The sequence below is a fragment of the Tinamus guttatus genome, unplaced genomic scaffold (assembly GCF_059628265.1).
Source record: "Tinamus guttatus ecotype Peru unplaced genomic scaffold, ASM5962826v1 Tinamus_guttatus_pri_ptg000710l, whole genome shotgun sequence".
NCBI classification, from domain to species: domain Eukaryota; kingdom Metazoa; phylum Chordata; class Aves; order Tinamiformes; family Tinamidae; genus Tinamus; species Tinamus guttatus.
In genome coordinates, this window is record NW_028289244.1 from 1,340,000 (window position 1) to 1,354,074 (window position 14,075).

General features: G+C 48.7%; 1 protein-coding gene across 5 annotated transcripts in view; it reads left to right on the plus strand.

Moving 5' to 3' along the window:
* Positions 1 to 14,075, plus strand: part of FNIP1 (folliculin interacting protein 1) — a 178,498-nt gene that overhangs the window by 131,793 nt on the left and 32,630 nt on the right. For 2 of the 5 annotated variants that reach the window (XM_088536916.1, XM_010212621.2), the window contains exon 1: positions 10,487 to 10,726. The exons of the other annotated variants lie outside the window; for them this stretch is intronic. In XM_088536916.1, coding sequence (XP_088393042.1) covers positions 10,590 to 10,726 — 137 coding nt within the window. In that variant the 5' untranslated portion in view covers positions 10,487 to 10,589. Of the gene's footprint in view, positions 1 to 10,486; positions 10,727 to 14,075 lie in introns of those variants that run through there. 5 annotated transcript variants of the gene reach the window in all.

Genomic DNA, 14,075 nt, shown 5'->3' on the forward strand with positions numbered 1-14,075 from the left:
AACATTGTTAAGTATCTGCTGGAGGAGGAAAAAAAAAGCTATACCAATTAAAAACAGGAAGCAATTTTAGTAAGTCATAAATGACTTGCAAATGCATCAGTTACTCCACCCAATACAGAGTAGTCACAGAATTCATATATGGGAAATATCCCTTTGAAAAACCTCATTTGCACGAAATGCATCTGCGATTTTGCTATGCTTAAGGGATTCAGTTGTAACGATGCCACTCAAAAGGGGCAGTCCCTTCTGCAGGATTAATCACTTATTGCTAAAAATATGTGCCGAATGTGTTCCCTTGCACAGAAGTGTGAGCAGTTATTGTGTAGTCTTTGTACCAAGGAGGGTTGCTGCAAAAATAAATCAATGCGTTGGGCTGTTGCGCGGTGCTCAGCTGAGCCTTACAGTTGAGGTAATTCTGCATGTTTGCATGAGAAATCCGGTCTTTTTCTTTCCTGCATCTGATAATATCTACAGAAGCTATTATTTAGGATATTGCTCAGAATATAATATACTACAGAGACACTTGTTCAAACGTGAATTGTGCTCAACCTGCAGACAGGGTTTCTGCAGTGCATGCATACAGCATTGCACCGCAAGTGCATTCTTTTTAATTCAAAATTCCTGTCTTTTCTGAAAAGGTAATTTTATAGCCCTTGTCAAGTGATAAGCTTTTGGGCTTAAACAGTCTGACTGCACGTAAAGGCTCTTTATTTTACGAAGTCTTGCCTGATGGTTGGACTCCTTCAGATCCCTGTGCTTGTTTAACAGTGTCTTCAAACGTCCCCTGCTCCTGCCAAAGTGTCAGCACCCCATATAGCTCCAATGGGATCACAAATGTGCTGCCCTTTGGATTTGTGGGATGCAGCTGGAAATAATTTTTTTTTTAAAAAAAGTCATATTACAGTTTTCTGCCATCTGTTTTCAGTTGATAAATGAAGAAACTTTGAGCTCAGCGCTGACTTTAGGTCCTGAGGTTGAGCCCGTTGAAGCCACAGCAGCATTTTCCCCCCATTCCCGTCGTTTTCCACCCAGAAGTGCGTTGTCTGATGGAGCATCACCTGGAGAAGGTCTCTGGCTCTAAACATGTATAAAAGCCTCAGTGCCTATGGACGTGGTGGCTCACACCGAGCTGCTCTGCCTCTCGCTTCCCCCCTAGGAACATGTGAACCTTCTGAACCTGATTTTGGCCTCAGAAGAGGCACAGGGGCAGCTGGAGACAGGGCAGAGCCCGAGCTCCTCCTCGGTTCCCTCCTGCGATGCCCCACGGAGCCTGCCTAGAGGGGTCCTGCGTTCCTTTCCATGGCACTTGGTACCAGAAGTTGGGGAAAAAACAAGAGCAGCTTGGGAATTACTCAAAGCCAGGTGACAAATCCAGTCAGAGATGGTGAAACGTGTGTGCGGGGGAGCCAGGCTGCGGAACGCGCAGCGAGGGCTCGCTCCGACGAGCCACGACATTCCCTGAGCATCCGAGACGCTGGTGAGGGCTGCGGCTGCCAGAATTGTCTGCTTATTACAGAAAAAATAACAGTATTATCCCCCAGTTAAAGAAATGCCTCAAATGTTGAGAGGGTGAATTGGCTTACGATGCTCCCTGGGCTTCTATTTAAGTTACGGGTGGCCTGAACTTCACATATAACTGAAATAGTCACCCAGAAAAAAAGGTGTTCTTTTTTTTTCCTCGTTACTTAAACGTATTTCAGTTGCTTTGAGTTACTGGAAATTACTCTGCTTTCTTAGTAGAAAAGGAAATTGTTCTAGTGGCAGCGTGCATGGTTAGAAGAAGCCAGGCAAGCAAACGTGCTGGTTTCCTAGCCACGCGCATCTTCTAGCCACACGAGACACCCATCGTGAACAGATGACCACTTTTTTCCAAAACAGATGTAATGAGAAAGTGTAGTTAAAAAGGCAAAGCCTCAAAACAAGCAGAATATAAAACACATTTGATATTTTTATATAAACAAAAGTGTTTCTTAAGCTGTCTTTTCCAGATAAGCAAAAAGACCAGTTGGGAATAAGACTGACTTTAATATACTTGCATATGTCTTAGTTTTCTTTTTCTTTTTCTTCTTCATATTACACTATTGCAGTTATTTTCAGAATAGTTAATTATTCAGGTTAGTCTCATGTAAAAGCATCCATTTCAATATGTGTTGTCAGATTATCTTTCCAGATTAAGCAGTTGTCAGTATTCTGCTGAATTTGGAAAGCTGCTGCTTGTGCCTTGTGCAAGACTTTTTACATGGAGACAGCAGGAAGGGTGTTAGAGTCGAGCACCAATGTGCAAAATGCCATTTCACCCTTAACAACAGGTATTAGGTGATTTTTTCACCATTATTTTGTGCTGGGCATCCTCTGCTTGGGCCACCTGATGCGGGGGTTGACGTGTCCCAGCCTCGGGCTCAGCAGGAGGATATTTAAGGCAGAAGGAAAGAGATGCTAAAGTGCAAGGGACCCTCGCCGAGGTCTGTGTCCCAGAGCCGCCTTCCCTCCTGCTTTTCCTGCAGTTCACCCAGGATCTCCCATTTGCTCTTGCAGGCCTGAGTGCGTATGTGCACTTGCATCAATCTATCCTTAATGAGAAGAGCGTGGAGGGAAAATCTATGTATATATGTACATGTAATACACGTGAGCAGAGGGCTCGGCTGCGGGGCTCAACGTGAGCCCTCCGGCGTGCCGCGCGGTGCCGCGCTGCTGTGCCGCAGCACCGCAGGGCAGCCTGGCTCTCGCTGTGCGACGCGCTGGGGTCAGGATGTGGGGGGACAACAGTGGCTGCAGGATCGGAAGCCATGAGGGGAGCTGCCAGGATCTGACGCGTTGGTTTGAGGGGATCCTTCTGCTTGGTTCCCGAGGGGATCCTCTCTGCACGGCTCTGGATCTACCCCTGCCCGCGCTGTTTGGCAAAGCCGCATTGCGCACAGGAAGGTTCCCGCCTGCCGCCCCTCTCCCTGCCCCAAGCGCTGTCCTGCCTCGGCCAGCGCCAGCTCCAGCCCCTCTTCCTGCGCCTGGAGCGATGCCGTGGGGCCTGTGCAGCCGTGCTGCCAGCAGCTCCCTTCCGAGCAGGGCCTGGGGGGTCCTGGTGGCTGTGGCAGCTCTTCCTCTGCTGCGCGTGAGCCCTTCTCCCTTCCCCGTGGAATAAAGAGCTTCACGTGGGGCTGTTGCAGGTCACTGCAGGGTACCGGGAGCGGCGCTCGGTTTCTCCGAGCTCCCGTGTTTCACAGATGCTCACGTGGACAAGAGGAGTAGGAAGAAACCAGGTGAGGCAAAGAAAGGCTCTGGCCAGAAGGACGGGGATTTCTCCAGCATGCCTTTTCAGTGTATCTTGCCCAAATACAACCGCTCCCAGCGGAACAGCGAGGCTTTTATCGGGTTTTTCCGTTGACTCCGTGCGGTGGCCGCTGTGTGCCTTGCAGGAGGAGCTCCGCGGTGGCACTGCCCATGCCGGGCCCCACCTCAGGCCTCTTTATCACAAACCAGGGCTTCGGCAGCAAGACGTGCTATGTGGCACATAGGGGCTGCTGTCAAAGGATGCTCAAAACATCCATATTCATGTGTGGAAAAAAAAAAATCAGTCATATTTGGCCAGTTATATTCCAGTGAAGAATCCCTCTAGGTAGACAGTTGTATATTGAAAGGCTTTTTTTACATGTTTTAGGAATTCTTGTCTGTGGGAATCTTGTGCTGAGTTTCAGAAATCATTTTGGAGGCTTATTCTCATGGAAAACCCATGGAATGAGCCTCTAATTAATGAAAGTACATTTAACACAAGGCTAATTGCTAAATAATATCTAACTACACAGAGCCAAGCTTTTAAAATTACACTGCGTATCCACTTCAAGCCACCTGTAAAAGAAGTTGATTTTCAGGGGTTGGATACCCTGCATTCTCTCCTTAGCAATCTTTGTTCAGGTGTCTCAAGTTTACTTAGCTTTTAAAGGTCTTGTTTTTGCACTGTGTCATTTTTCAAGTCCATTTTCTATTGGTTTCAGTCTTAAATGGTTTTTTAAAGTGTATATGTTTTAAAGTGTACTGTTGTGCATGGCATAATTCAGAAGTTCTAGGCTGAGACCCCCCATCTAATGCAACTGCATTTTCCAGGCTTTTTGTGCAGTACAGGTCTGGAGAGGCTGGGTCTGGATTAGAGTTCTGGGATAGACGGTGCTGAAGTTCCATGTGAGTTTTTCTTTTAACACTTTTTCCTAAAAGAACCTCCTGAGTTAAAACATGGGCTTTAACTCCATCTCTTTTTAGTCTTGAAAACTAGGCCCCTCTCTATTTTGGATAAACATTATCTAGAAAAGGGGGTGCAAGCTGCCTCTCCTAAGCACTTGGTTATGCTGCAGTACTTTGCCTTTGACTCTCTCGTGGCTGATTTCCAGCAGAGCAGGTGACTCTGCATGGGTGGCTGTTGATATGTGGCTCCTGCTGAACCACACGCAATTCCCAAGCAGGAAGGTCTGTCTAAGGAGCCTGGAGCTACCCAGCAACGCCTCTGCTGGAGACCACGGTTCTCCCCTTTTCCAATCATTACAAGGCAGTGGCCTGTCCTGTAGCCTGTTTTCCATTCCTAGCATTCACAGAAGCCCAAGGCTGCTAGCGCTCAGGGAGAACTAGAAAACCTAAAGGGACACCAGGAAATATGGGATTAATACGGTGGTGAACATGTCTCCTAGCCCAGTAGAATAATTGGAGTTAGGGCAGGTTTGAAGATGGAATAACTCCTTGGAAATGAGCAGGCTGCAAGGTGGCTGCTAGCTAGGAGCCTGTTTGAGGTCCCCCCAGCTTCGGGGAGCTGAGATGTTCAGCACCTGGTGACTTCAGTGCGGCTGCCCCGTTTTTCTCGTGGTCTTTGTGTATTTTACAAACATTAAATGAAGTTGTACAGCCTTGTGGCTTGTTCAACATCTGCTTTTTATTTGTCCTCGTGTCCTTCCAAGTTACATAAAAGTGAAGCCGAGCGATGCTTTTTAGTGTCTGCTCTCTGTAGAGCCACCTGAAATAGTCCCAGGTCACCCCTGGTTCCTAACTGGGCGCAGATCGGAGTGGCCGGGCTCCCCGCGCCTCGCAGGCCTCTCGCAATATCTATGCAAATGCAGCTCTCATCCCTGCTGCAAATTAAGCAGGGGCACGTTCGACTTGTAGAGCCAGTACGGGAGGGATGTTTAGCCCACGAGGTCGAGCCGAGCTAGGGAAGCCTTCCCTCTTGGGAAGGGTCGTCCGCAGCACTCGCTGCCTCAGAGGAGCATTAACGTTGTTCTGCGCAGAGCTCCGGGAGTGTTTGTAATTGCTCGTTTCTGGCAGTGATCTTGGTGACTGTAACTTCCCGGCCAGTGGTTTTGGTTGGGGATGGTGGAGGTCGGGTAGAAGCCCCGTGCACAGCCAGGAGCTCGCTGTGCACCGGAGGCTGCCGCCCCGGGCCGAGCAGGGCCAGGACTTGCATGTGACAAAAGCGACTGTCCCCGGCTCGCGCTGGGTGGCATGCGGGCATCCCTGGTACCAGGACCTCCGTGTCGGTGACAATAGGTTTGCCCCGGGCTGGGTTTCGTGCTGGGCATCAGTTGGTTGCAGTCGCTCCTGTCCCAGCGCCGCTGTGTTCGCGGTGCGGTTGTTCTTGTGCAACGGAGACCCATTTTGGTGAAATCCCAGGGGCGAGGAAGACTAAGTCAGCACTCCAGAGCCACGTGCTTTGCTATAAGTATATAAGTAGTTTCATTGCCCCCAGTGAAACTGCTCATGTGCTTAGCATTAAGCATGTGTTTTAAATAAGTTGCTGATCCATGATCCAGGGTCCTGTCTTCTTCTTTCCCTTTTTTTTTTTTTGAGTAAAATCTATACAAATGAGGGTAAGACTGGAAGCACACAAATATTTCAGGTGTTACAAATAAAGCCTTATGGTAGCATCCCCCGGGAAGGAGGTGATAACTGATAACAAGTTAAAGCTCCATGTGCAGCCTTGTACACGAGATAGAAGGTTTAGACTGGAAGCAGTGGCGGGGGATTGCCGGTGCTCCCAGTTTTGGGAATGCTGGGCTGCATCCATACAGCTAGCTGGGCAGCAGCCTTTCCCCTCGCAAACACACACGGTTTGTAAAACCACTTCACCGTGCGCTGAAATTTCTTTGATATTTTTAAAAGCCTGTTGCTACAGCAACCAGACCCCATAACACAGGAGCGCTTTGGTAGTAAGAACGAGGCTACGAAATTCTGCTACAACCAGGAATAAACTGGAGCAAGATAAACCAGCAGTGTTGGGAGGAGCAGAGCGGGGGAAGCGGCACGGCGTCACAGCGGGGTCCGGCTCCGGGCTCCGAGGTCTCCGCTCTCTGCACCCTGAGGAGATGGGAAGTTCACACATGTCTTTCTCACTGATACTTCAGAGTCCTCCTATTTTTTTTTTTCCCTTACGGAAAGGTTGAAGCGATTTGGTAGTTGGCTTCCAAGCAAGGAAGCAGGAGTTTTGCTTTTCGGAACTGGATGTCCTCTTTGTGCTCTGCTAATATAGAAACTGGCAGAACAGGCATTACTTTTTCTTTGACGTTAGGGCTTGCAGCCCTGTTTGCTTGTGTCTCATGACTGAGTGAATCAACACCTAATTAAGCAGTCACATGAGGGACAGAGTAAAATGCTGCTCATGCACTGATCCTTGCAAATCTTTGGAGAATAACTACTTGCTTCTGTCTTCCTGCTTCTCCGAGGAGCCCTGGGGAGCTGCAGCTTTCATTTTCAGGGGAAAGAAAAAAAAAAAAAAAAAAGGCAAAGATCACAGAAACTGGGATAAATCTGTGCTATCCAGGCAGATAAGTGAGACCTGCAATAGCAGAAGGAGAAGGATTGGAAATACAATCCAAATGGTTTGGGTTTGTGCTGGCGATGGCAGGTGTTGAGCCTGGCCCTGTCCCCCTTGCACAGGGGATGCTCCTGGTGCCAGCACTGAACGTGGGGATGCTGGACCAGGACGTTCCCCGGGCTGTTCCGAGGGCTCCGCATGGCTCCTTGCTGCCTTTAACATGAGTTGCAGTTGTTGTGGAGGGCGCGTAACGACTGTGTTGTGGCAAATACTCCTCTGGAGATGTGCCGAGCTCTGAATTGCCTCCCCATCCTGCGTGCAGCCCCCTTAATCAGTGCCACGGAGGAGGGTGCTCGGCCCCGCTGCCCCTTCCAGCCGCGGCAGCAGCAACCTTGGAGAACGTGCAGGAAACAAATAACCCCCTGCGTTATTTGGCGTGAGCAGGCGGCCTGGCAGGGGATGCGGGGACACCCCGGGCCATGTTGGTGCTGCTGCCATCGAGCCCTGGCACCTGGCAGCGGTTCGGGGCGTTTCTGGAGCCTGGTATTTGCAGGTAAACTGCAATATAGCAGCAAATACCGGGTGTTTGTAGATAAATTGCAATATAGCAGCAAATCCCGTTTTTTTTTTTTGCGGGTAAACTGCGATATAGCAGCAAATACTGCGGGTCATCCCGGCAGGTGACCCACGTCAAACAGCGCCCTGAGAAGCAGGTCTGCCCCACAACTGCCCTCCTGTGCTGGGCTAGATAATTCTGTGCGATTAAATGAAGGATTGTTGCTGTGTGTGTGTTTTTTTTTTTTTTTTTTTTTTTTACAGTCTCTATCTGCGTATATCAAAAGCAGTGTGTATTGGAACTTCCTTCTCCCGCACTGCATTAAACACACACAATACTGAACTACGTATACTTGATTTTTAATAGCTACAGGGAAAGATTATTCTGCTCCGAACGCCCTCACAATAAAATAACTGTCTGGCCGGGGGAAAATGCCCTGTTGTTTCACAGTACCAGTTGGTATTACGGAGGTTTGTTTGGTGTCTTATTTATAGAAGATTGCAATTGGAAATGCGATACAAAACAAACAACAGTGTTCCAGTAGCTTAACCGTGCATCAGATTTTTACTTTGATAGTTATTTTTATTTTAGGCATCTTTTAACAACACTTAAAAATTGACACAGCAAAGGGACAGTCAATCTCCTGAGGTTTGAACATCCACCCTGTTAATATATTCCACATAACTTCCTCCAGGAATGCTCCAAGATGGATTAATTTTGCTAATGCTGCTTAGCACTGCCCATATAGATCCTTTATTCCGGCTGTGGGACCTGCTGATGTTAGTGAGAATTGCACATCTTTTATAAGATGTGGTTCAGTGTGGGACTTTTTGTTTTATTTTTTGCACCTGAAAAGCACTTCAGTGCTTAAGAATCTGCTGCTTAGGAAACTAAATTGGGGCTTGGAGTTTGCAAAGATTTGCAGTTCTCCTCCTTGTGGCTCTTGCCGTCCCTGGGCTCCACGTTTCCATGTGTGTCCATGGGATGCGCGAGTACCTGTGGGCGCTCGGGGCCTTGTCCTGCCCGCTCTGCTCCATGAGCCGGCAGGAATTCACTGGATTTTTTCGCAGGAATACAAAAATGCACAGAAAGCACATTTTTTAAAGTCTAGCTCAGTGGTAATTCCACTAAGGCCAATATTTTGTAGGGAAACAGTATCCAAGGATTCCTAGTCAGATTCCAAGTGAAACCTGAGCAGTTTTGCTCTCGTTTTGCCCGGCCTTTGTGCAGTGTGAAGCTGAGACGCCAGTGACTGGCTTTTGTCGTGCACATTTACAGCGTGTGAGAAGGAGCCTTTTCTTGAGAGACAGATAAAGGAAGCTTGTTAAGGCAGTGGAGAATGAAAATCTGTTTCATTTACTTTCTTAACTTGTGCTTGGAACCAACTGTTGCCTGCTGGTTTGGGGGTTTCTACCCCCAAATTGCACACCTTGGCTGTGATTTTGGATGTTTTCAGAAAAGCCTTTAGATAAAATGAAGAAAATGGCATTTTTTTCCCCCTTTGGTGCCCTTTGAGGATTTCTATGGCACTGTTTTCCTCCCCCGATCAGTGTAGATGGAGCAGTAAGCGGCACGGACGGCGGGTTGCGCTTTGCGAGTTAAACTTCGTCCTCCTGCCCGAGCAAGGGCCACGTCCTGGGTTTGGAACCAGGCATCATTTCTAAAAACATATCTGTGCTGGTCCCCATGAGTGAAAGGGAGAACTATTTTTCTGGATCTGCACCTAAGGAGGAGGATGGTGCACATTTACTTTATTTATTTATTTTTTTAAAGACTCATTTCATGGATATGGGAGAAGCAATAGTGCTTGCAAACTATCACTGACTGTCTGAAGTCCCTTCTCAAACATGAAGCGTTCACTTTCCTGGCTACAGCACTGGTTCCCCTCTGTATAACTTGAGTCTCTCTTTATTTGAAGGGAAATTCTTTCCAATATTTTTCCTAGTCAGTTGTTAGACGGAGGCTGGGTCCTCTTTCAAAGCACTTGTCTTCACTGCGCATCGGGTTACCCTGAGGTAAAATGGAAACTTTAGATGTTACTCCTGTAAATAAATGTTTACATAATACATTGCGCTGAACTTCTCACCATTGCATCTCAAAGAAAAAAAGGTCACTTTTGACATCAGTAACCTTTACAGAGCAGGGCGTTTGCCACACAGGTGGGAAAGTCACCGTGCCCGGCACATTCCTGCAAGCAGGTCGGGAGGTAACGGAGCTCAATGGTTCCTGCCCCCGTGCAGCGCTGGGCACTTTGAGGGTGGATTTGCCTTGAAGGCTGGGGCTGCTCGTCCTGCACCTTCTTTACACATGTGAATAATTCTGTGAAACCTTCTGGTACTCGTAACGTAGGAAAAGGCAAGTCTGTATCATGGCATCCGGGCCTCGACTCCTTCGCTAAATGAGAGATTTCCTTTAAAAACACCTATGGTCACAAGAGAGTTTTTTTCCGGATTTGTGAGAAGCAGGTAGCTGTGTCTTAGTTTTTTGGCTTTGCAGCAAAACGCTGTCGTTTGGCACCGGAACCAACCGCCCCGGTTGGCTACCCCAGGTGAAAATGTCACCGTGACTTGAGTCAACACACAAGCTTCCCGGAGGCTGAAGAACAGCAGTGGGGCTGCCATGTCCTCCGCTCGCCCTCCGGGGCCGTATCCTGCGTGTCCCATCCCGAGCGGAGCGCAGGGCGCCGCGGCGGGCGCGCGGAGCAGGCCCCGTGCCCGCCGGGCCCTGCTGTGGCGGCGAGGCCGCGCGGACGAGGCCTGCGCCACATCACATGATGGCCGGCGGCGGGGCGGCCCGCGGGCATCGCGCGCTCCCGCTCCCCCCGTCCCCGCTGCCGCCGGAATTCCTGACGGTGGCGGAGCAGGAGCAGCAGTTGCCAGGGACTTGGGTCATGAGACCGGGATCCGGCGGCGCAGAGGGAGGGCAGGCGGCAGCCGCGCCGGGCTCGCCCGGGGATCGCGCCGGGCTTGGCTCCGCCGCGCAGCGCTGCGAGGCGCGGAGCGGCCGGGAAAACGGGCACCGCTTCCCTGAGCACAAATCCCCGAAATCCAGGACTATGCGGCTGAGCGTGAGGGCAGGATCGGGGTTGCAGAACTCCCGGGCGGTGTAAATGGATCCGCGTGCGAGCGCCCGCAGCGCGCCGCAGCGAGCGCGCGGCTTTAAGGTGGTTTTTGTACACCGGGTGCTGGGATTAAACCCTTTGCGTTGCAGCATGGAGAGTCTTTTGTTTGAATTAAACTCAGACTTGCTATGTCACCTGACAGTCTTGTGGTTTTGGATGAACATGGCTCATTGCTATTATTAACCTGCGCTGGCAGCCGGGCACAACAGGAGTTTGTGGGGATCGTGGAAGGCGGAACCGCTCGCGGGACGAAGATGCTTCCCAGGTACGATAAATACCCCATCTCGAGGGTACGCTAGAGTTTGAGAGCTTAATAGTTTCACTGTGGTGAAAATATTTCTTTTCCAGAAATGTGATGCTTTTAGAGAGATTTTTTTTAAATGATTCTTACAATTATATACTAAAGGGCACTGATGTATTTTTTTCCCCCTAAATGAATTCTGTCTGTTGTAATTTTGCAAAGGGGAGTTGCAGTCTACTGGAATAATGCAAAGCACTGCTCTTAGTGTAGCCGAGGGAACTGATCTGCATTTGTGTGTGTGGTTTTTTATTAAAGTGGGTATTTCAGAAGCACACATAACGTTTGGTGTATGTGTATATGTTTGCATGTGTATGTGTGCTTAAATCATCTAGGAACCAGGCAGATGGGGCTTTTTTTTCCTTTTTTTTTTTTTCCTTTGAAATGACATGCATGGGATAGTCTGGAAAATATTTTATGAAATTGCTAGTGTTGACTGTAAACTTTGGAGCTGTGTAGATTGCAAACTTGCCCAACGTTGCGATATGTCTTTAACAAAGTCGTTCAACCTACGTGTTCTCAGTATCCCAACGCGGATCATGATTAACGCGGTGACTGGGTGCACCTAAGCCGTGCGCCCTGCGTCTCCTTGCTCGTGGAAGGGCATCTGGCTCACGCATTGGGCTTCAGTGTATAAATTACAGATCTCAACGAGAGCCAAGTGACTTAGAGGGGAGGGAAAAAATGAAAACAAACTGAAGTCAGCTTCAAATGCAGTTAAAGGCTCGGGCAGAGCCAAGGGCGGTGGAAGCCAGTTGAAATTAGGTCCAAGTTTGCTGTCCCGAGTGCGAGCTCCCCGCGTGCCTCCCGCCGCAGACGCGGTGTGCTTAGGCTAAGCACTAAGCAGCACAAGGTTCCTGGAGCTCAAGCCGTGCAGCTATTCAAGGTGAGGATGGCTAAGCTGGTAAATGAATGAGACAGATTTATAGGTGCAACACTGAGCTGACGGCTGCCCTTCCCGCGGAGGGTCAAGGAACAAGGAGAAGGCTTGGATTGTTTTTGGTTTTTTAAGAAATGTTGTTTCGCTGTGATAAACCTTAAAAAGGCATCCCTGAAGGCAGTGGCTAGTCCTGAGTCCCGAAGGCGACTGGTTATCTAGCAGCTCTTCCAGGCGACCCTGAGCGCGGATCCTTTGGCGTCTGGAAAAGCCCACTGGGGTTGCAGGGACAGAGGGCAGCGTCCCTCCGTTGTCGCAGGCTCCCGCGGTGCCCTCGGTCAAGGCACAAACACCAGTTTTCCCTGCAGAATCAGCACGCGTTCGCCACAAGTGTCACACAGCCCTCAAGTGACCTCGGCTCTTATAAGGACGATTGTCTTGCAAAATGTTTTTTCTAAGTATAGGCCCCGTGGTTTCTGTAGCTTTGGGATCTCCTTCCTCCTTGCAGCCTCACAGTCGGGTTATGTCACTACCATTTGAATGAAGCCGCGCACCGAAAATGCCAACTCTGCACATCAGCAGTGCGGTTTGGCTCATCTTTTTCACTTGAATCCTGATAATGTTGTTCTGCATTTCAGGTGTTACTAGTAGAAATATAAAAAACCTCCAAACCTCTGTATGATAGGTCATCTTCCAAACTTGTCGGAGCTGCACCGTGAGCAATGCCATCCAGGCAGGTTTCCATTGGTGCCAATCAGTTGTGCTCTTTCCAAAATATCTGCACAGCTGTGTTTACACAGGAATGGCTAAATAGTAAGAGAATAATGACTGAACTGCAGTAAGAAGATGTTCAAGTCTATGGAATGCCCTCTCTGAGCTCTTAAACCTCAGCTCTTGTTGTATCTCCTCAAAGCCAAAAGGAGATGGAAAAGATCCAGTAACAGGTAATGGAAATGTGCGGAGGAATTTGGAAAAGGGCTCGGCCGGAGGTGAGACTGTGCAATAGGGCAGTTGGGCTGTAGAAGGACCATGGCCCTTTTGCTTCTGTTTACTTCTCCCTCTAATAAAACAACCGCAGGATCCTAAACACTGCTCGGCCACAAATGTGTGCGTGTGCGCCTGTGTCTACAGGCATCTCCGAGGGACTTGGAAATAATCTGCGAGTAAAAGATTGCACTAAGTGCATCTGAATGGTCCTGTATTTATGATCTTAACTCTTCAAGATGGTATTTCTGCCAAACGTTCGTGTTTGGCACAAGTGGAGAGGTTCTAAGCCCTCCCATAGCGCCGACAGCAGTAACAGAGCAGGAAGAGCAGCCGTGGGCTTTCCAGCAGCACCCGTGGGTCCCTGCTCCTCTGTGTCCAGCGCCCACCGGCCGCCAGGGAGACGGTTCCTCCCGTGCCGAACGGGCTTGGATGCTCCCCTGGAAGCGGCTGCGGGGTGGGTAGACCTGCCATCCGCGTGGGGATGGCTGTTCCTGTCAGCTTTCTAAAAAGGTGCTAACATGAAAAACATGCAGAACAGATAAGCTGGCATAAACTATAAATATCATTTGCGTAGATGCTTTTAAAAATAGTTGCCAGTGATTCATCGCCAGGCAGTTTTTATAACTGTGAAACATGATGTAGGAAAACAATAGTTTGACTGATAGTTTTAAGTTACTTTCTCAATAGCTAGTCATGTTCTTGTTTTGAGCATTTTCACCTTTTAGCAAGATCTCTTACAAATCCTGTCTGCTCAATATTTTGATAAGTGTGCTTCTGTTACTGTTCTTTTAGACTTCCGAAATATCTGTATTAATAATTAAAAAATAGCTGGCTATTAGCTAGGTTGTGTTATTAAGAAATCATTTTAAAAGTAAAACCTGAGCCAAGAGGAAAAAAGAAGTATTAAAGTAAGCACTTACTATAACAAAAAAAGTTCATTTTGTAGTGGAAAAAAAGAAGGAAGAAATGTACTTGTTTCAGTTATGGAGGAAAGTAATTGGTGGAGTGGTAAGGAGGATTTGGGGGTGTTGCTTCATCTCCTGGAGCTTGCAGTTTAGGAGCAATTTAGTCCTATCAATTTGAGAGCGATCAATTGCCTCTTGCTGGGAAATGTCTGTGGTAGCAATAAATCCTGGGAATTAGGAGAATGACAAAATCTGTCCTTGGAGAAAGCCTGGAGATCTGGATTGTCGTGCACCGGGAGGCATCTCCTGGCTTTGGGAACCCCGGATAATTCTCCTGGTGACTCTGTGTGAGAAGGCCGGAAAACCAAAGGGGTGCAAGAGAGGGAGGAGTAGGATAACGGGGAGGCCTGACCATGAGCAGCCTTCCAGATATGCTTCCTCAGGCCATGATTTCATCGTATTAATTTCTAGCAAGTCCTTGTAGGCCCCGCGCAGGTTGTCCTGCTGTCCCAGGCACTCAGGGTGGATTTCTGGCAGATTAAGGTGA